The sequence below is a fragment of the Chrysemys picta genome, chromosome 4 (assembly GCF_011386835.1).
Source record: "Chrysemys picta bellii isolate R12L10 chromosome 4, ASM1138683v2, whole genome shotgun sequence".
In the NCBI taxonomy this organism is placed as follows: Eukaryota; Metazoa; Chordata; order Testudines; family Emydidae; genus Chrysemys; species Chrysemys picta.
The window spans coordinates 111,305,133-111,327,757 of record NC_088794.1 but is presented as its reverse complement, the minus strand read 5'-3'; the positions used below and the strand labels follow the sequence as shown (position 1 = coordinate 111,327,757).

The 22,625-nt window shown below is 40.7% G+C and overlaps 1 protein-coding gene across 6 annotated transcripts in view; it reads right to left on the bottom strand.

The window, feature by feature from the left end:
* Positions 1–22,625, bottom strand: part of TTC6 (tetratricopeptide repeat domain 6) — a 141,352-nt gene that overhangs the window by 62,697 nt on the left and 56,030 nt on the right. For 5 of the 6 annotated variants that reach the window (XM_005301543.5, XM_005301542.4, XM_042858491.2 and 2 more), the window contains 6 exons: positions 20,874–20,978; positions 19,220–19,282; positions 11,485–11,912; positions 9,020–9,512; positions 6,396–6,525; positions 186–361 (listed from right to left, as the gene is read on the bottom strand). In XM_005301543.5, the coding sequence (XP_005301600.2) occupies positions 186–361; positions 6,396–6,525; positions 9,020–9,512; positions 11,485–11,912; positions 19,220–19,282; positions 20,874–20,978 (1,395 nt within the window). Of the gene's footprint in view, positions 1–185; positions 362–6,395; positions 6,526–9,019; positions 9,513–11,484; positions 11,913–19,219; positions 19,283–20,869; positions 20,979–22,625 lie in introns of all 6 variants that reach the window. The other variant, XM_042858492.2, reaches the window with a different exon arrangement.

The window sequence follows — 22,625 nt, the reverse complement described above, 5'->3', positions numbered from 1 at the left end:
CCCCCCCCCCAAAACACACACACACACCCCATTTACATTAATTCTTATGTGGAAATTAGATTCGCTTAACATCGTTTCGCTTAAAGTCCCATTTTTCAGGAACATAACTACAATGTTAAGCGAGGAGTTACTGTAATTCAGTGATGTTACTATAATAATGTTACACTACAAAAAGGAAAACCTACTTTGGCATAATCATCCATTGCCAATAATAAATCCTCTTCCTCTTCCAACAACTCAGCTCTCCTGAAATAAATGTCATCATCTGTAGGGTTGCATTTCACTGCTAAAGTGCAATTTATGATTGCCAATGCATTATTGCCTTGATTTCTGTAAATTTCAGCCTTTGACAGATATGCATCTAGAACCAATAAAATATAAAATACAACATTTAGCAGCACAAAATATTGACAATTCACCTGCCTTCTGCAGAAAAATAATACAAGCATGAAAGTAAAGCATGACCAATTCTTTTTCACTCTGGGTGATACACTGCAAAAGTACTAGAACTTCAGCTCTGTGCTCAGTCCTCTAACTCCGTAGACCTCCTGACAGATCGCTTGTGTAAGATTTCTCAGTCTTTGCAAACTCAGATTAACGTAAAGCACTTCAAAGTGATCCAAATATTCAAAGCCATTTTAACCTGAGTAAAATAACCTAACTGGCCTATTTTGAATGTTTCTTGACAACATTCTAATCTCTAGATTGAGCAAAAACATCAAATAAAAAAACCTGTGCATGCACAAAAAACTTCCAGCAACTTCAAAATTACTACACGAATTTATTTCAAACACAGCATGTTTCCTTAACTCTCCTTAGAATGTATTACTCAAAACAAAGCAAGTTTGAGCAAAATAATCTCAGTCACAAGTTAGTTATGTTTGTGTAAAATTCCTGATTAAAACTTATGGCAGAGTGTTTACACACATACACACATACACATACACCTCAAAACATTGAACAGATTTTCTGGAACTTTGCAAAAACAATTTGCTTCAGGCAAAGTTCAAGCATGGAAAACTGCAACCTAAAATGAATTTGTCTGTTTAGAGCAGTTAAAAAAGGGAGTTAATAACCAAAATTACATTTTAACTGTAACATACAAGGGGACAAAATTAAGGGTGCATGAACAACCGTAAATTTGTTATTTTGTAACTTTCAGGTGCACCCTAAGTAACATTCTTTTCATGCAGGTTTTATTGTATGCAATCCCTTAGGTTTCTGTTTCTTTTTAATGGAAGATAAAAAATTACAGCAATCTCACCTAGGGTTGCCAGGTGTCTGGTTTTCAACCAGAAAGTCCAGTTTTAAGGGGACCTGTACAGTCGCCAGTCAGAAGTACTGACTGGACACCAAAAGTCTGATTACCGCAATTTTCTATCTTCTTCTCCAGGAGGCAGCTGTGACCATGAGGTAAACTCCCCAGAGGGTTCAGCCATCGCCGCTGTAGGTCAGGGCGGAGGAATCACCCCCAAAGGTGGAGGAGGAGAAGCCATGTACCCACAAGGCTGGGAGGATCGCAGCCACCACATCCAGGAGAAATGTAGGGCAGGTTGGTGAATCTCTTCTGTCGCTCTGACGTGGCATCCCGGAAGGTATGCTGCCTGTCAGGGGCCTATATCCGAGATGTTACTGAGATTGTCGAGGATCATCCGGCCCTCTTACTTCTACCCCATGCTACTCATCCATGTGGGCACTAATGATACTGCGAGGTATGACCCTTAGCAGATCATGAGCGATTACAGGGCTCTGGGAGCAAGGGTGAAGGAGTTGGGAGCACAGGTGGTGTTCTCTTTGATCCTTCCAGTCAAAGGTAGGGGCCCAGGAGGTGAATGCCTGGCTGAGAGGATGGTGTTGCCAGGAGGGCTTCAGGTTCCTTGACCATGGGATGCTATCCCAGAAAGAAGAACTGCTAAGCTGAGACGGGGTCCATCTATATAGGAAGGCGAAGAGCATATTTGGATACAGACTGGCTAACCTCGTGAGGAGGGCTTTAAACTAGGTTCGAAGGAGGCAGGTGACCAAACCCCACAGGTAATAAAAAACATAGAGACCTGAGAGAAGGGTCGGAATGTGGGGAGGGAGCATGGGCTGTTATAGCAGGGATAAGGGAGAGACAAGACAGAACTCGGAGGGGAAATCAAATCAGTATCTTAGATGTCTGTATACTAATGTGAGAAGTATGGGGAATAAGAAGGAAGAACTCGAAATGCTAGGACAGGCAGGGGGAAAAGGGAGGAAGTGTTGCCTTGTATATTAAAAATGTACACTTGGACTGAGGTTGAGATGGAAATAGGAGACAGACTTGTTGAAAGTATCTGGGTAAATATAAAAGGGGTAAAAAACAAGGGTGCTGTCGTGGTAGGGGTCATCTACAGAGAACCTAACCAGGAAGAAGAGTTAGATGAGGCTTTTTTTAAGCAAATAACAAAATCATCCAAAGCATAGGACTTGGTGGTAATGGGGGATTTCAACTACCCAGACATCTGTTCAGGGCCGGCTCTGGCTTTTTTGCTGCCCCAGGCAAAAAAGCCTCCCGCCGCCCCTCCCCCGGCGGGGAGCGTGGCAGGGGAGGGCGCCGAGCCCGGACACAGCCCCGCTCTCCCCGACCGGCTGGAGCGCTGGGGGGAGGCCGGTGAGCCCGCTGCGGCTCCGCTCTCCCTGACCGGCCGGAGCGCTGGGAGGAGGACGGAGAGCCCGGCCGCGGCTCCGCTCTCCCCAACCGGCTGGAGCGCCGGGGGGAGGGCGGTGAGCCCGCTGTGGCTCCGCTCTCCCTGACCGGCCGGAGCGCCGGGAGGAGGACGGAGAGCCTGGCCGCGGCCCCGCTCTCCCCGACCGGCCGGAGCTCCGGGAGGAGGACAGAGATACCGGCCGCGGCCCCGCTCTCCCCGACCGGCTGGAGCGCCAGGGGGAGGGCGGTGAGCCTGACCGAGGCCCCGCTCTCCCCGGGTGAGCGCCACCCCCCTCCAGGTGGCGCCGCAAGCACATGCTTGGTAGGCTGGTGCCTGGAGCCGGCCCTGCATCTGTTGGGAAAATAACACAGCAGGGCCCAAATTATCCAACAACTTCTTGGAATGTATTGGAGACAATTTTTTATTTCAGAAGATGGAGAAAGTTACTAGGGGAGAGGCTGTTCTAGATTTGATTTTGACAAGTAGGGAGGAACTGGTTCAGATTTTGAAAGTGGAAGGCAGCTTGGGTGAAAGTGATCATGAAATGGTAAAGTTCATGTTTTTAAGGAATGGTAGGAGGGAGAACAGCAAAATAAAGACAATGGATTTCAAGAAGGCAGACTTTAGCAAACTCAAAGAAATTGGTAGATAAGATCCCATGGGAAGCAAGTCTAAGGGGAAAAACAATTGAAGACAGTTGGCAGTTTTGCAAAGAGACATTATTAAGGGCACAAGAGCAAACTATCCCACTGCATAGGAAAGATAGGATGTATGGCAAGAGATCACCCTGGCTTCACCAGAAGATCTTCAGTGATCTGAAACTCAAAAAAGAGTCCTATAAAAAGTGGAATCTGGGTCAAATTACAAAGAATGAATATAAACAAATAACACAAGTATGTAGGGACAAAATTAGAAAGGCCAAGGCACAAAATGAAATCAAACTAGCTGGAGACATAAAGGGTAACAAGAAAACACTCTACAAATATATTAGAAGCAAGAGGAAGACCAAGGACAGGGTAGGCCTGTTACTCAATGAGGGGGGGGGGAAACAACAGAAAACGTGGAAATGGCAGAGATGCTTAATGACTTCTTCATTTCAGTTTTAACCAAGAAGGTTGGTGAACCTCTAACACAGTGAATGATAGTGAAAATGAGGTAGGATCAGAGGCTAAAATAGGGAAAGAACAAGTTAAAAATTACTTAGACATGTTGGATGTCTTCAAGTCACCAGGGCCTGATGAAATGCATCCTAGAATACTCAAGGAGCTGACTGAGGAAATATTAGAGCCATTAGCAATTATCTTTGAAAAGTCCTGGAATCTCCTGTCTTCCATAAGACTGGCACTATATTTGCCCTTTTCCAATCTATAAAAAGGGAAATAAGGACAATCCGGGGAATTACAGAGCAGTTTAACTTCTGTACCCAGAAAGATAATGGAGCAAATAATAAAGCAATCAATTTGCAAACATCTAGAAGATAATAAGGTGATAAATAAGCTTGGATTTGTCAAGAACAAATCATGTCAAACCAATCTGATAGCGTTCTTTGACAGGGTAACAAGCCTTGTGGATAGAGGGGAAGCAATATATCTTGAATTTAATGAAGCTTTTGATACTGCCTCGCATGACCTTTTCATAAACAAACTAGGGAAATGCAACCTAGATGGAGCTACTATAAGGTGCGTGCATAACTGGTTGGAAAACTATTCCCAGAGAGTAGTTATCAGTGGCTCACAGTCATGCTGGAAGCATAACGAGTGGGGTCCTGCAGGGATCAGTTCTGAGTCCCGTTCTGTTCAATATTTTCATCAATGATTTAGATAATGGCATAGAGAGTACATTTATAAAGTTTGCAGAAATACCAAGATGGGAGGGGTTGCAAGTGCTTCGGAGGATAGGATTATAATTCAAAATCAGCTGGACAAACTGGAGAAATGGTCTGAAGTAAATAGGATGAAATTCAATAAGGAGAAATGCAAAGTACTCCACTTAGGAAGGAACAATCAGTTGCACACATACAAAATGGGAAATGACTGCCTAGGAAGGAGTACTGCAGAAAGGGATCTGTGAGGGGTCATAGTGGACCACAAGATAAATGTGAGTCAACACTGTAACACTGCAAAAAAGCTAACATCTTTCTGGGATGTGTTAGCAGGAGTGTTGTAAACAAGACACGAGAAGTAATTCTTCCGCTCTACTCCGTGCTGATTAGGGCTCAACTGGAGTATTGTGCCCAGTTCTGGGTGCCACATTTCAGGAAAGATGTAGACAAATTGGAGAAAGTCCAGAGAAGAGCAACTCAAATGATTAAAGGTCTATAAAACATGACCTATGAGGGAAGACTGAAGAAATTGGGTGTGTTTAATCTGGAAAAGATAAGACTGAGAGGGGACATGATAACAGTTTTCAAGTACATAAAAGGTTGTTACAAGGAGGAGGGAGAAAAATTGTTCTTCTAAACCTCTGAGGATAGGACAAGAAGCAATGGGCTTAAATTGCAGCAAGGGAGGTTTAGGTTGGACATTAGGAAAAATTTTCTAACTGTCAGGGTGGTTAAGCACAGGAATAAATTGCCTAGGGAGGTTGTGGAATCTCCATCATTGGAGTTTTTTAAGAGCAGGTTAGACAAACACCTATCAGGTGGTCTAGATAATATTTAGTCCTGCCATGAGTGCAGGGGACTGGACTAGATGACCTCTCGAGGTCCCTTCCAGTCCTACGATTCTATGCTTCTGATTTACTCTGAGCATGTTTGAACCCTGTACCTTCTGTACCACAGCACAGACTTCTACCATTTGCATTATAAGAATAACATTAGTTAGTGGCAGAAGAAGGCTGCAATCGCAGTTGGTGGCAGGGAACAAGCCACTGGGGCCAGCTACTGGAGCCAGGAGATGGTTTTGGGGAGCTTGGTCCACCTCCCTCTCTCTCTCTCCCCCACCCTTTGTGGGAGTTGGGGAGCTCCTGCCCCATGTGGAGCCCTCACAACAGGGAATGAACCTCTGGGACCATTTGCTGATCCAGATAATCACTAGGTGGAGTCTGCCTTATCTCTCTTCCACTTCCCACCCCAGAAGCGGGGAATCTCCTGCCCCATATTGTGCCCTGGGAGGACAGTGGATGGGTGGTTGGGGCCACCTGCTGGATTCAGATGGCTAGTTGGGGAAGCCTGTGTTTCTTTGTTCCCCACCAAAGAAGTTGAGGAATTTCCTGCTGCATGTAGTGCCTGGGTCTAGAGGGAAGGCTGGGAGCAGAACACACACACCTCACCCATGCTGCTGCAGCTGCTTTGGGAGCTCTCAAGCACTTTGAGTAACATCCACTGCAGCTCCTTTCCTTTCCTTTCATTTCCTTTCCTTCCACAAACAAAAAAAACAGGTTGAAAGAACACTTTATAATAGAAATCCTTAGGCAGGGTCGTTACCAGCTTTCCCTGAAATATTAATGGATATAATGTTATGACAATTGTGTATATATTGAAATAAAACATTTAGTTATTGTTTTAGAAATACTGATTTAGGCTCCAATCTTTCAAAGACTTATACTCATGCAAAACTTTACAAACTACAAGCAATCCTATTGAAGTAAATGGGACTACGCGGTGCATAAAGTTAGGCATGTCCATAAGTCTTTGCAATACTGGGGCCTAATACAACTGAAGAAACAGCATTTGTGAGAAAAAACTGTTTTAAAAAAATCAGTCATATTTCAATAGAGACTTACCCGCGTTATTTTTGTTCCATTTAATTATAAAATTCAGGTCATCCAAGGCAGCTTGATTTTTTTCTTGAAAGAGGTAAATCAAATGCCTGTGCCAATAAGCATTAAGTAGAAGTGGTTCTAAGCTTATGGCCTACAAAAGAAAATGCAAAATAAATAGTAATTTATTATTTAGATAGTGATAGGAGTTTCTTAAATGAGCTAGGAGCTTCCTGAATACAGAGGATGTCAAAGACTCTGCTCTGCAGAGTATACAGTTCTATACATTTGAAATACAGATCTTATGCAAGTAAAATGTGAAGTCCCAATATTGCAAACACTTATGTGCATATTTAATTTTAAGCACGAGTAACCCTATTGAAGTCACTCGTGTTTCAAACTAAGTATGTGTTTAAATGTATGCAGGATTATCCTGAATTTCAGAAATATTCAGTCTGAAATATATATTAGCCGGAGAAATCATCATAGTTTATCACTTTTTAACTAGTAAAACATACTTGAATTCTAGGGGATAAACACAAAATTCCACATTGCTAACCTGTCTGAAGGTGATAAATAATTGGCATTTCCCAGTTTATAAGAAAATGTCAGTGTTGGCCATATGTGAACTGTATTATTGCTATGAAAAACATTATTGATTCCTTAAAAGAAAGCATTTGACTGTGATCTTACTACATTAATTAGATCTCACCAAGCAAATAATTTCTTATGCATTTTATTCATGGTGCTCATAATATTAAGCTAACATAAGCATAGGGAAAATTTACATGAGTATACAAATCTGCCACTGGTCTGCTAGAGTCTGGACTTGTAAACCTGCCAGACACACGGCAAGGCTCACCTGTTTTCTAAGGCTTTGGAGGATGATAAAGATGGGGAATTAAAAGGATAAACTGAATATCCTGTGCAGGTAATTTTAGACAGTCTAGAAGATATCTAAGAGATTATAGGTGATATTGTGTATTGTAATGTACTGTAAAGAGTAAGAGCTTGTAACAGATACCTATATTATTGTATAAATCAAAATCAAACAAACAAATACATACTTTGCACTTATTTTGCCCCAGATCCCCAAGTTGCACTTATGTATCACTTTACATGGAAAGTCTGTGGGAAAAGATCGAATTTCTTAATTATAAAACAGTAACAGTCAAATTTAAAGTTAAAATGTTTTATAAATGTTTACTGGAATCTGGAGACAATAAGTAAATTGGGTCCAGAACAGGCACATTTTTGGTGGAAGTATCAAAACCAGGTGAAGAGATTTTTACCCACATGCTTTGGATCTATGCATAATGAGAACAGGTGATGTGAAAGATGAGTAATGTGGATATGGAATTTATAATTACTGTATCTATCTAAAATAAACACTACACCTCTACCCCGATATAATGCGACCCGATATAACATGAATTTGGATATAACGTGGTAAAGCAGCGCTCTGGCGGGGCGGGGCTGCGCACTCCGGCGGATCAAAGCATGTTTGATATAACACAGTTTCACCTATAACGCAGTAAGATTTTTTTGGCTCCCGAAGACAGCGTTGTATTGGGGTAGAGGTGTATTACTGATCTGAAGACTATTTCATCAAGAAATGCCTTTGTGATAGGCACCTTAGAAATACCTAAAATAGATAAGTAAATTGAAGGAGCACTGCTTGGATAAATTTGAATTAATGAAGAATAAGATCCCCCAACAAAGACAGACTGAAGGGTAAACCTTTCTCACATTGTAGATCTTGAGAGAGCAGGACAGCACAGATGATTAAAAAACATGTGTAAACAATTTATTTATACTGAGGGGGCTGGGATGAATTATCATCATCATAATCATGATTTAACATTTATATTCCAGTAGTGCTTGGACACCAAGCAGGTTGGGGCCCCTACATGTTAGATGCTGTACAAACATATAGTAAAAGATAAGTATAAATATGAAGAACTATGCTATTGGCTGTAAGTGAAGATTTTTGCATTAAATACACCTTCTACCTTCAAGTAATGTACTTTAGATTTTATCTTTTTATTTTTGCTGTTTATAATTTATTTTAATCCTCTTTTTGTTATGCTTAGTTTAGATTGTGTAGTTTCTTGGGTGGAGGTGAAGAGTTTCTCTATGAAGTGGGTACCCTCTAAATTACTTATAGACTTAACAGTCTTCAAAAACAAACATACCAAATACCAATGTTAATTTATAAATATAAATTATTGTAAGAACATTTATTTTAATAATGCATAATAACTATACTGCACTTTATATAAAATAAAGGCTTGATCATCAGCCGTGCCCAGAGTAGTGCTTGGAGCTGCTGGGAACAAAAAAAATTTACTGCCAACTTTCTACACTTTCTCTTCCCAGCCAGGGACCAATTCAGAACTTCTCTAGCTTGAGACAGCTATTACGGACTACAAAGAAACATTATGGTGCTAGAGCACAGCGTATTTTAGCCCTGCATCTCCATTCTCCGAATATGTAACTGGTACCATCCCATTCTGGGAGAGAGGCAAAAGAAGGTGGAATAGAGCTGGCTATCAGCTTTCTACCAGCCCTGCGAGAACTCAGATGCCCAACAAGGTAACAAAAAACACCTAGTTCTTGTTAGTAAACAAACTTTGTATTAAACTTACTTTTTCCAAATCATCCATGGCTGACTTTAACTTGCCTAATTTCCTGTTTATTGCTCCACGTCTACAATAGTGAAATGCTAAGGAATTTCCTTCGTTTTCAATCAACAGTGTTAGTCTATTGATTTCTGTTTCCAAATCTTCAATATCAGCAAGATCTTCTACCAAAACAGGATTCGCTGAGTCCATTAGATCTATTTCTAGATCAGGTTTTCCTTGTTCTGCAGAGTCCACCTTCTTAGTGTCTGTTAGTACTTTAGCATCTTTTTCCTCAGTAGAAGCCCTACTAGGAGGGAAAGCCTCATCGAACCAGCTATTCCAGATTCCTCTGACCCACTCACGATCATCAAGGTCTTTTGGAATTCCACCTTTACTTTTTGCAAATTTCTCAAAATCTAACAAACAAGGGAGACTGGGACTTCGATAACGTTGGACTGCCGGAGATACTCTGATACTGAATTTATTCTGTATATGCAGTCTTCCAAGGGATACAGAGCTGAATCAGGAGGGAAAAAATGATTAAGTTAACAACAGGTTCTTAGCTATATTGATGATACGGAGAATTTGGCGATCAATAAATATTCAATTAACCACTTTACTAGCTTAATTAATAACTAATATTTTTGGTCTAAGAGCCATTTATTACAATATAATTACAAATTAGTCACAAGTGAGCACAGGTACTATAAATGATGCTCACACACCAAAATAAATCAGCAACTGCTGCTCAGTTCCAAGCACACACACCTCCTCAGAAAGTTCTCAACAGAGGTATGTAAGGACAAAGCTAGACCTGAGAAAAGGACCAAATTCAAGAGCTGCATAATAATCTATAAGATTAGATTAAATAGATGGATGAGACACACTAATGGGATTCTGAGGAGGCCAGTGAATGTACATCTAGGTGCATCATCCAAATTGTAATGCATGGAACATGCTAATAATCGCCAAGGACAGTGCCAAACCAAGCCCAGAGTGATAATTTCTTTGTAAAGTCAGTACATAGCCTCCAAGCTGAGAGTCTTGACAATGTTCAACATCAAAATCTGCTGATTGTGTCAGATTTAAGACCTATTTCAAGCCACTCAATGCCAAAGAAATATAGAAGTCTTTATCTGTAGCTGTAATATTCTCTGCGTCACCAAAATACAGAGTGCTAAAATGGAATGTTGAGATAATATTTTACATTTATCCAGACTTTCATCCTAAAAATCCCAATTAAAACAATATCTAATTATATACAAAACCACTGAAATGTAGCCACCTTTAGGGTGAAGGACACGCAGCACACCGTACAGAGGTAGAAAGCCCTGACTCTCAGCAAAAGTGCTATGAAAACTTCAGTCTCAACAAAAAGCACAGAGCATCCCTGTTTATAAGAAGAAGAACAGGAGGACTTTAACATTGTTTTGTCTTCGTTATGCATCCGAAGAAGTGGGCTGTAGTCCACGAAAGCTTATGCTCTAATAAATTTGTTAGTCTCTAAGGTGCCACAAGTCCTCCTGTTCTTCTTTTTGCGGATACAGACTAACACGGCTGCTACTCTGAAACCTGTTTATAAGGTTATCTTGAAAACAAACTGCCACTTCAACATACCATCACAGTAAATCACACTGTACTCAATTTTGCTAGTTGAGAAAAATCTAAGAGCTAAACATGAGGAAAAAAGAAACACAAACTCATAACAGCCCATGAAAGAAAAACAATTAGCTGGAAGAAGAAACTGAACTAAAAGGCCAGTATTGAGCACCAGTTTATATACAGTGTGTACACATTTTTCATCAATTAGTGCACAAGGAGATAGTGTATATTTTTTCAGTATCTCCCAAACCCACACAACTTAATCCAAAAGTGAAGATATATGCATCAGACTTAAAAATTAATTTGTTGCTCATTTCATATACTAATACAAAACTGTTAAGTAAGAGTATTAACATTCTTTTAGTGCATCTATGGCCTTTTAAATGCTTGATTACTTCCTAAAGTCACATCTCTTCTATATCCTATATAATAAAATGAATAAAAATAAGCAGTGATAATGAATATATTTAGAGTGATACATGAAGTCTGAAGAGTAAAAAGAGAACCCTTTCCCTTGGATGTAAACTGTGCAACCTCACAGAACACAAGAGGGTAATCCAGCCTAGGATTTCAATCTCCTGTAACCTCAGGATTTCTTTCTGTTCTTTCAGAGGAAAGAAATCTCAGTTTAAATTGTGCTGTTATGACAACTAGACTAAGCTTTTGGCCACATTACTTTTTAAACTTCAGTATTCACTGGCTATTGTTGTTCTATAAATAAGTTAATTAATTAAAGTATAGGATTCCCTTTTTAATGAACTGAACATAATTCCTATGTTTCAGAGTAACACTTCACATTCAAAAAGATGAAATACAAATATCAAAAATATGACCACAAATTTAAATAAATGGTTTACAAATGCAGTATGCATTAATTTAAAGAAAACCTTTTAAGAATCTTCGAGGGTTGTTTTAATCCCTCAGCCATAGCTTCTAATTTTCCACGGTCTATCATTTTCTTTGATTTCTTTGTTTTCTTTTTTGGGGGGAAAATAATGTACTTAATCCCAGCTTTTCGAGCTCTCTCAGCAAGAACCATGTCATCATCACTATCCTCTTGTCCGGTCAAAATAGGTTTTCTTTCCATTGGTATGTCTACCAGTGTTGGTAAAGGCTCATCACAGCTTTTAGTCAATAGGTGCTTAGCAGGGGAGCTTTTCTCAATCTCTGTCTCAACCTCTGGCTCAGATATCTTTTCCTTCATAACCTTCAACTCTTTCATGCTGGTTTTGAAATTAGCAGAAATCTTTAACATTGTTTTGTCTTTGAAAGCAGACATATCTGGTGCAGAGACTGATCTTTTAATAAAACTTATCTGTTAGAAAAAAGAAAGCTGAATTTATTTGATGTTCATTTGAAACAAAATTTATGTATTACATTTACAGAATGTTAGTAGATTGGATTTTAATATTTAATTTAAAAATAATAAAAAGATACATAATTTCATAGAAGTTATACTATTCAAAACATTTTTAAAATAGTATTTAACCTAAAAAAACCAAAAACATTATATCTACATTTGTCAACATGTTTTTGAAAATACATAAGCCTATGCAGTAACACATCATTATTTGAAGCTGACAGAAGATGTTAATCTTAACAGCGAAGTATTACAAGGAACCAGAGATGAAGATGGAGCACTCATAGCTTTTATTCAAGTTTAATTTTATTCAAACCAAAAGATTTACACCAGTGGAGCCACCATTCATAGAAACATGTATTGAGACAGGCATGGAATCAGCACTAGTGATACACTGTTTATCCTAGACACATGGAAAGAGAGGCAAGATGAGAGGAATGTGGTTTAATTAGACCAAAAATGTATTACTTATCTGGGAACTACCTGGTGATAATTTGTACGATGTAGGCCATGATTCCTACCTTCATTATTTCTACCTGATGGAGTGCTGCCATCAGCCACCGTACCCCTCCACAGCTAGTCTCAGCCCACTGCTGTGACCCCTATCACTGTCCCTTGTATGAGGATTAATGGGCTAGGGAAAGTGGGTTGTCTCCTCCCTGTACCAGACATTAGGAGTCCCAAGCCCATTCCCCAGCTACTTTAGGGAATGTGTTTGTAAAAGATATGGCAATTTCCTGCACTATCCTTGAAAAACCTTATTGAATCAAGTGTATGTATCCTTGGAGTACATTGTATTAATGCAAAGTTCATGTATTATTGTGGGTCTGGATGATCAAAGGACTATATTGAACAGTGTGGCAGACAAAAATAGTCTATTGCAGTGCTTCTCAAAGTCAGGCCGCCGCTTGTTCAGGGAAAGCCCCTGGCGGCCCGGGCCAGTTTGTTTACCTGTCGCGTCTGCAGGTTCGGCCGATCGCGGCTCCCACAGGCCGTGGTTTGCCGCTCCAAGCCAATGGGGGCTGCAGGAAGGGCGGCCAGCACATCCCTCGGCCCACGCCGCTTCCTGCAGCCCCCATTTGCCTGGAGCGGCCAGTGGGAGCCGCAATCAGCCGAACCTGTGGACACAGCAGGTAAACAAACTGGCCCAGACCGCCAGGGGCTTTCCCTGATCAAGCAGCGGCTTTGAGAAGCACTGGTCTATTGGGACATATGAAGTGGATTTTCTGGGAAGTATCTATGGGATATGAATGCAAATTCCCCACCTCTGATTATGCAAATACCCAGCCTTTTGAAGCTACCCCGTGAGGAGAGGGCCTTTGTCTTCTGGTCACCTGTTACATGAGGCCAAGATCAAAGATCCATGCTGTATCAAGAAAAGACTCAACTATTCATGGTTGTTCTCATTCTGAGCCAAGGCTGGTATGAACTTGTTACCACAGAAAAACCCCTTTGAAGGACTCGCTCCTATCAGAGCCCTTGTTGCAGTGAGGCATAATCTCTGGTAAGCTTATTAGCATGCACATAGATTATTTTGTTGTTTGAATATGTTTTCTCTGTAATGCTTTCACTTTAAGATTAAATGTGCTTGCTTAGAAAGAGCTGTGTGGTAATTTGTAACTGCTGGCAATTACAGCATTTCATAACCTCTGGAAAGAAAACAAAGCACAGCCCCTAGTCTGGTAAGGCAATCTGGCTTGCTGGGGATATCACAGTATAAGCAGGGAACTGTACAGCCCGGAAAAACCCCAGTCAGGCAGAAGAGAGGTGATGGCTGAGGAGCCGGGAGATTAGAGTGGGTGTCATCGAGGGACCACAGAGGGTGAATACAGGTGCAGTTGCGCTAAACTGTGATATCCTTTCCCTAAATCCACTTCCAATTCTGATTTATCAGGAAACTGGATGCTCTTTGAGATGAGTACCTGCACTGGACACCTTATACCTGCTAAGCTGTTGCAACTTGACCCATACCTCCTGGCCTACCCTGTTAGGTCTCTGAGTTGCTAGGGGAAGGTGAAAAAAGCCACCCCATTCTAGCAACTCTGGCAGTGAGAGAAAAATCCCTTTCCTGTCCTCAAAAAGGTGAAGAGCACAATGCTCGCAGCAGACCAAAAATCCAGTCCTCTGCTAATCCCAGGGATGGGAGGGTGGACAAGGTTTATATATCCTCCACTAGATGTGCAGAAGACAATAGTTTATCTTAGCCCCACTGGCCTGCCCACCATCTGAGGTGATGCCTTCTTCCCCCGACCCAAATCTGGAGGGGGGTACCCCTAAAGGAGCTACTACCCTTTCTTCCCCACCAGTCCAGACAAAGTCTCCCCACCTTGAGGTTGCAGGGATTGCAATTTGTGCTACAGGGAATCAGAGTCAAAGTGTAAGGGGAACTGTACACTGCTATACTTTGTGTAAACAGAAAAAACACAACCTGATTACATCCAGGGATACAGACCAGCTGTTTCATGCTGGTGTTTCAACTGAATAATTATAAATCAAGTATAATTTGCAACAATAAAAGTCTGCTTTGCCATAAGATTTTACATTATTAACTTCAATTCACTGGTCTACTTAGATCTTAGAGTTGAGATCTTAATGAACAATGTATTCCTCCAGACCTGTACTTTCACTGGTGGGAGCAATGATTAGGTTCAATGGAGTGTATGGTTTTAGAAGCAATACATGGAATATAGGGCAGACTCTAAGGGATCAAGGGAGCTGGAGCTCAAAGGTGACTGTGTTGATTTGTCGCCATACCCAGTACGAGCCAAGGAATCGGTGGCCTAGTTTCCAAGAGGATCTGTCCATGCAGATGTGTTCTGTAAAAAGTCATACCTTTTGTCCTACAGATCATGCAGGCCCCTGTTGTCTACACTTGTCCACATGTTTTTTGTAGTCCTCCTTCACCTTTTTAAGGTGTCCCATCACTTCATCTTGTATGTGATAGATGTGTTGTACTAGGTCCAATGCAGAGTTGGCAGAAGATGTGGGTAGCTATGGTGACATCAAGGGTGCTACCCACAATTGATAAAGAAGGAGCTGTGGCCTGTGGATGCATGGTCTGCATTACTGTACAATTATCAGCACAGGGAAACAATGAAGACCAGTTATCCTGGTAATGGTTGATGAGGCATCATAAGTATTGTTCGAGGATCTGGTTGATTCTTTCTGTTTGGCTCTTAGACTGAGGATGGTAGGCAAAGAACAGGTGCATATGGACTCCTGTTTAATTAAGGGCTTCATACCAGAAGAAGGCAGTAAACTGTGGTCCCCAGTCAGAAGTGATGTGATACTAGAGACTATGAAGGCAGACTACATAGTTTATGCAGAGTCAGGTGGTTTCCCCCACAGAGGGTAAACCCATGCAAAGAATGAAGTGAGCCCTCTTAGCAAAGCAATCTATCACTGTCAGAATGGTTGTGAAACCACTGGATTCTAGTAGTGGCACCACAAAGACTAAAGAAATTTCCTTCCAGGGCCAAGATGAGGTATCCAGAGGTTAGAGGAGACCACACAGTTTCTGGCATGGAATCTTGGTGTCGACGCACACCTGGCAGGAAGCTATAAAGGTCTCTATTGGGGGGCACATTCATGGCCACCAGAAGAAACAGGACATTAATTGTCAGGTTTTATATCGCCCTAAAGTGTCCTGCCACGGTGGAGGCATGGCACAGTTGAAGAACCACCACTCTTTCAGGTCCTGGGGGAACACAGATGCAGTCACTTTTAAATGTGATCCCCGCCTGGATGTCATGTCGTTTTCAGTTGATAATGGCTATCTGATGTGGTGAAATTCCAGAGACAGGCAAAGTGGATGAGTGCAAGCAGGTTCTGGCAGCAACTCGTATTGAGGAAATTATGGGACTTGAGAACATTGGCTGGTTCTGGACTGGGCCCCTCCTGAGTCACAGCCACATCCTCATGACAAGGCGTTGGCCTTGCCATTTCTAGTTCCAGGCTGGTAGGTCAAAATAAAGTTGAACAAGGAGAAAAATAGGGTCCACCAGAGCTGTTGTTGGTTTAGGACCTTGGCACAGGTACTTCAGGTTCTTATGATCAGTAAACGCTTGGATCCGAAGACAGGCCCTTCCAAGTATTGTCCTCACTCTTCAAAGGTGGTCTTAATTGCCAGGAGCTCCTTGTCCAAGATTTTATAGTTTCACTCTGCAGGGGTAAGCTTCCCCAAGCAGTAGGAGATGGGGTCCGATATTTTTTCAGGTGCATGCCTTTGGGAGAGGACTGCCCTGATTGCCATACTAGAAATGGCTTCCACAATCAAAGCTTATATCATGTCCGGGAGGGCCAATACAGGAGCAGTGGTGATGGCAAGCTTCAACTGTTCAAATCCATGCTGGGCCTCTAGCACACAATGGAACCAAGCATTTTTCCAGAGTAGGGCAGTGAGGGGCTTGGCTTGTTTTGAAAAATTCAAAATGAATCTCTAGTAAAAGTTCACAAAGCCTGAAAAATATTACAGGTCATGCACACATCAGGGAGCTAACCAGTCACAGACAGCCTGGACCTTGCACGTATCCATCTTGATTCCTTCTGGAGACAGGATGAAATCCAGGAACTCGGAAGAAGTCTGATCGAATGTGCACTTGTCAAGTTTAGCATAGAGTCTGTGTTGTTGTAGTCTCTCTAGGACTGTACAGACATAAGTGGTGTGTTGGTCCAGATCATCTAATATCAATATATTATCTAAATATACTATCACAAACTGGTCCAGTAGGTCTTGTAGCACATTGTAAATGAAGTGCTGGAACACTGCTGGGGCACTAGTCAGTCCAAATGGCATACCTAAATATTCAAAATGGCCATAGCAGGTCTGAAAGGCAGTATTCCATATATCCCCTTCTCAGATACAGATGAGACTGTAAACTCTCTGGAGATCCAGTTTAGTGAATATGCGGGCAGCCTCCACATAGTCCAAGAACTCAGGGATCGGGGTAGTGGGTAATGGTTCCATATTGTTATCTTATTTAGGGCTCAGTAATTATCCCAATGTGGAGGGAGGATTTCTGCATTGTTATTCTCGAAGACATATTTGAGGTGCTTGGGAGAGAAGTTCCATCATTCCCCCAGCAAGTGTTTCAATGCAGGCAACTACACCTACTTGAGCCTACTTGGGTTTGGATACAACATTCACTGGTCCCTGGCCATGCTGTCCACCAAATTCTGACAGGAAAATGACCTTGTGCTATGGCCAGTGAATGAAGTTCAGCCAGGAGATGCCAAGGATCTGGAAAAATGCAGGGAATGGATCACATTGAATTGCATTATTTCTCTGTGTCCCTCAATAATGGCCTCCAGTGGGAGAGTATCTTTGACAACTGGACTTGAAGACAATTTCATTAAGAGTTTCACTCATGTCAGGCATGGCCTTGTGCAGCAGGAATCTGTAGGACCCAAGCTGTACCTGCATCCATTGAATTGTCCGCTGCTCCCGAAATGATGTGGGCCTGTTTGAGGGGCATCTGTTGTGAGTCCCCCCAGGATGTGCAGCTGGATAGGTACCTGCGAATGAAAAGTCCCTGGATAGGGCTCAGGGTGTGTCTCAGTAAGGGACTAGGGTATGGGGAAGTTCTCTTCTCTAAAGGCCCAACTGGAGATCAGAACCACAAGTTGGGAACCAGAGTCACGCTGGGTCAGGATACCTTGGCGTCAGAGACAGAAGACAAACTGGACATCAGAATCATGAGTCAGGAACTAGAGTCAGGCCGAGTCAGGATACCCAAAGGTCAGAGGCTAAAGAGAAACCGGAAGCCAGGAACCACAAAAATTGCCAAGTCAGATGCCTGGAGTCAAGCCAGGTCAGGATGCCAGGAAATCAAGCAGGTGGAGCAGTTGCAGGAAGCACAAGGCAGAAAGTCCAGAGAAAGGTGGAGCAGGCCAATCAGCAGCTCTGGGACTCCGCCAATCAACCTCAGGTTCCAAACCTGACACTGGGGATGAGCTTTATGGTTCCAGGTAAGCGATTGTCAGCAGACTGCTAGGTGGAAGGTTGAAACGTGGCTGCTACCATGACCCCTGCAGGCCTGGGTTTGAGAACCATGGGTCATAACACCCAAGAAATTTTAGCATTTCAATATTTGGTTTAATTCTGAATAACAAAACCAATTTTTTCAAAATTTCTTGCAAACCAGAAACCCTAAAAAATGTTTCAGAAACAGCAACATATTGTGTTTCTGAAATGAAATAAATTCCCAGGTCCAGCAGTAGTGCAGCAGAGAAACTGACAAGAATGTCAATTTCAGTAAGCAACTGCTGAGGCTCCTTGCCCCAGTGTTGGGTGTCCTAGAGCACCAAGATTCCCAGGTCAGCTTGGGAGTTGACTTCCAAAGGAGGTGGGAAGCCCTACCTCTTGCCAGTTGCTTTCATATTCTCCTCCCCACCATACACACACACCCCTTTCAGGCACCATGTTACATCCCCTGCAATCTATTCACAATCCCTCCCCTGTTGAGTGCTGGCAGGAAAGGGTCATCTTAAATAGAGTCCACAAACTGATCTGCCTTAATAAAATATTACCCTTATAATGCTGTTAAGGTCAAAGTCTTGCATAGGTTGTATGACTGGTAAACAAAATATGCATAATTTATTGCTGTCTTATGCAATGTGAGAGATTGCTAGAAATATTATTTATTTCTATAGTACCTTAAATGTGCATGGCACTTTACAGATAGAAAAAAACCCACAATGTTGCTATTCCAATCTGTTTAGAATCTAAGAAGCAAACCTTTACTCATAGATCTTGTCCAATTTATATGTGATTAAGTAGGTAAAGACTACTCACATGAATAAAGGCCCTAACCAATTCCCTCTGAAGTCAACAGGAGACTCTCAATACAGACCTCCAGCTTTCTGTTTTGATATTAAAAGATTCCAAGCAATCCACTTGAAAGAGAACTTTGATTTAATCTCATTTTTTTTAATTAAGCAGAAAGGAAAACATTAGAAAAGCAACAAAGAGTCCTATGGCACCTTATAGACTAAAAGACGTATTACTTATGCTCCAGTACGTCTGTTAGTCTATAAGGTGCCATAGGACTCTTTGTCGCTTTTTACAGATTCAGACTAGCACGGCTACCCCTCTGATATTAGAAAAGCAGTTAACTTTAAATATTTCTTATATAGTATTATTATGCTGGAAGTATTCTTTCTTAAAATTTACTGCAGATTGAAACAATCAAGCACCAAAAGGATAAAAGTTGGTCTATAAAATCTAAAGGAAAAAATAAATAAAAGTGACTAAATTACAGTACCTTTAATTTTTCAGTGGCATAAAAATCTGGGCAGGAATGGCATCTTCTTAGTGTGCTTTTTGCCTACAAATAAAACAAAATGAAAATAGGTCTATCATAGTCCATGGCTAGTAAAAGTGGAGTCTTAATTTACTTTGTTCTTAATTACACAATTTTCAATAAGAATGATAGTTCTTCCTGACAAATTTTCTGTTTTAGAACTGGTTTTATGCTATGAATTCATGCAAAAACTATGTTAACACAATGCTAGGATTACAAAGTTAAAATTAAAACAAAAGCAGGAAAACGTTAAGTGGCTGTGTTACACATATTTCTTATTATCAAATCTTGGTTTTTCTGTTAGATATGGAGCTTAATATAGCTCTAGTTATGTTATTAAGTACATACCATAAAATATTACCAAAAACAAAAATTTAGTTAGTTTGACAGCTTAGGTTGCATGAGGACACACTTCTCTTAAATCTTGAAAGCATGTAAATAAGAAGCTAAAGGTAAAGTCTCTAACATTCCTTCCTACCTTCACATTACCTACAATGTGGTCAATGACACACTCCAATATTCTATAGGGTATTCACTTCATCTCCAACAGGTATAAAAAAGCAACTCCATCCAATTCATAATCTAATGCAAAAACTTAATAGTGACCTCATATGTTTTATATTTACAGATTAGCACATCTGACTATCACATAGTCCATTCTTTTGGAAAGTTATTCTGCCTTAATTCTGCTGAGATTGCCATCACAGTTTTGCACGTGAGCATGAGTTGGATGAAGCTGAGGTATATACTCCTTTTCAGTAGGTGTGTTCCAATGAGCTAATGCAGTTGTCCCAGAAGCAGTATGTATGACTGCTGGGCTCCTGGTAAGGCCAGAATGTGCAGTGATGTCATTAAAGGGCTATTCTTTACTTGAAAATTAAATTAAGTTAGAACATGCCTTTGAGGAGTTGTATTAGTTAACCTGATGTTAAATGCTGCTTTGCAGTAGACAGTAAAGACGGGGACAAGGCATGTTTAACATTGTGTCAGCTTGTCATGGTTAAATATATAGTTCCAGTAGTTTACCCACAATCAGCTGACACAATGTTAAACACAGAGATCCTTGACTGCAAAGCCATGCTTAACAGCATGTTAGTTAACATGACTCAAAATTGTGTTCTAACACAACCTACTTTTCTAGTGAAGACAAACCTTGGAAGTTAAACTCCTTTCAGTTAAACTTCTTTCCAAAACAATTGTTAATTGCATTACAGAGAGTCCTACAGTATCATATAATACTTTTATAATAGTGTGAAAGGGTGAACCAGGCCCTTTGAGGCTCCCTGCTGGAGGCCTCTCAGTCCTACCACATCTTGCCCCAGGAAAGGAGCAGTGAAGGTTTGTCCTCCAGGCCTGCCTAGAAAGGCTGCGCGGAAGAAGCCAATCAGAGCACAGCAGCCTCAGATAAAAGGAGCTGCAGGGGCTGAGCAGGGCAGTTCCTGGCTGGGACCAGAAGAGGGAAAGACAGGGAAACAGTTAACTGACACAAAGTATCTTTGAGTATAACAAATTTATCCAAAGATTTAAAATGTTTTTGGTAAGCCCTTAACTCTTGAAAAGGAAGCAATTGGGAATAATTTAAATTGAAAGCTATTTTATTGAGATACATACATACCACCATATAACTGTAGATGTCAAGATCATCCTCAGACTCTGAGTCTTCTTCATCTTGAAGGTCAGCAGAAAAGTCTTCAGTTACAACACCCTCAATAACATTGCTCTGTAATATTAACATATTTAATATTAATTTTACATTACTATTAAAATTTTAGTCAGCTACAGTAAATATAGCAATATGCCAATTACTAAAGAACATACTATAACTAATCTAAAGTTTAGGGCTGTCAAGCAATTAAGAAAATAAATTGTGATTAATCGCATAATTAAAATAATTAATTGTGATTAATTGCACTGTTGAACAATAATAGAATACAATTTATTTAAATATTTTTGGATATTTTCTACATTTTAAAACATATGTATTTCAGTTATAACACAGAATACAATGTGTACAGTGCTCACTTTATATTATTTTTATTACAAATATTTGCACTGTAAAAAAACAAAATAAATAGTTTTTTTTCAATTCACCTAATGCAAGTACTTTAGTGCAATATCTTTATTGTGAAAGTTGAACTTACAAATGTAGAATTATGTACAAAAAAATAACTGCATTGAAAAATAAAACAATGTAAAACTTTAGAGCCTTCAAGTCCACTCAGTCCTAATTCTTCTTCAGCCAATCACTCAGACAAACAAGTTTGTTTACATTTGCAGGCGGTAATGCTGCCCGCTTCTTGTTTACAATGTTACCTGAAAGAACAGGTGTTCGTCTGGCACTGTTGTAGCCAGCATCACAAGATATTTATGTGCCAGATGCATTAAAGATTCATATGTCCCTTCATGCTTCAACCACCATTCCAGAGGCCATGTGCCCATGCCAATGAAGGGTTCTGCTTGACAATGATTCAAAGTGGTGTGGACCAATGAATGTTCATTTTCATTATCTGAGTCAGTTGCCACCTGCAGAAGGTTGATTTTCTTTTTTGGTGGTGTGTGTTCTGTAGTTTCCGCATCAGAGTGTTGCGCTTTTAACTCTTCTGAAAGCATGTTCCACACCTCCTCCCTCTCAGATTTTGGAAGACACTTCAGATTCTTAAACCTTGGGTCGAGTGCTGTAGCTATCTTTAGAAATCTCACATAGGTACCTTCTTTGTGTTTTGTCAAATCTGCAGTGAAAGTGTTCTTAAAATGACCAACATGTGCTGGGTCATCATCCGAGACTGCTATAACATGAAATAAATGGCAGAATGTGGATAAAACAGAGCAGGAGACATGCAACATCAGAGCAGGAGACATCCCCTAAGGAGTTCAGTCACATATTAACACTTTTTTTTTAGCGAGCATCATCAGCATGGAAGCATGTCCTGTGGAATGGTGACTGAAGCATGAAGGAGCATACGAATGTTTAGCATATCTGGCATTTAAATACCTTGCAATACCGGCTTCAAAAGTTCCATGTGAATGCCTCTTCTCACTTTCAGGTGATATTGTAAATAATAAGTGGGCAGCATTATCGCCTGAAAACGTAAACAAACTTGTTTGTCTGAGTGATTGGCTGAACAAAAAGAAGGACTGAGTGGACATGTAGGCTCTAAAGTTTTACATTGTTTTGGTTTTGAGTGCAGTTATGTAACAAAAAAAAATCTACATTTGTAAGTTGCACTTTCATGATAAAGAGATTGCACTACAGTACTTATATGAAGTGAATTGAAAAATATTATTTCTTTTGTTTATCATTTTTACAGTGCAACTATTTGTAATAAATAATATAAAGTGAACACTGTACACTTTGTATTCTATGTTG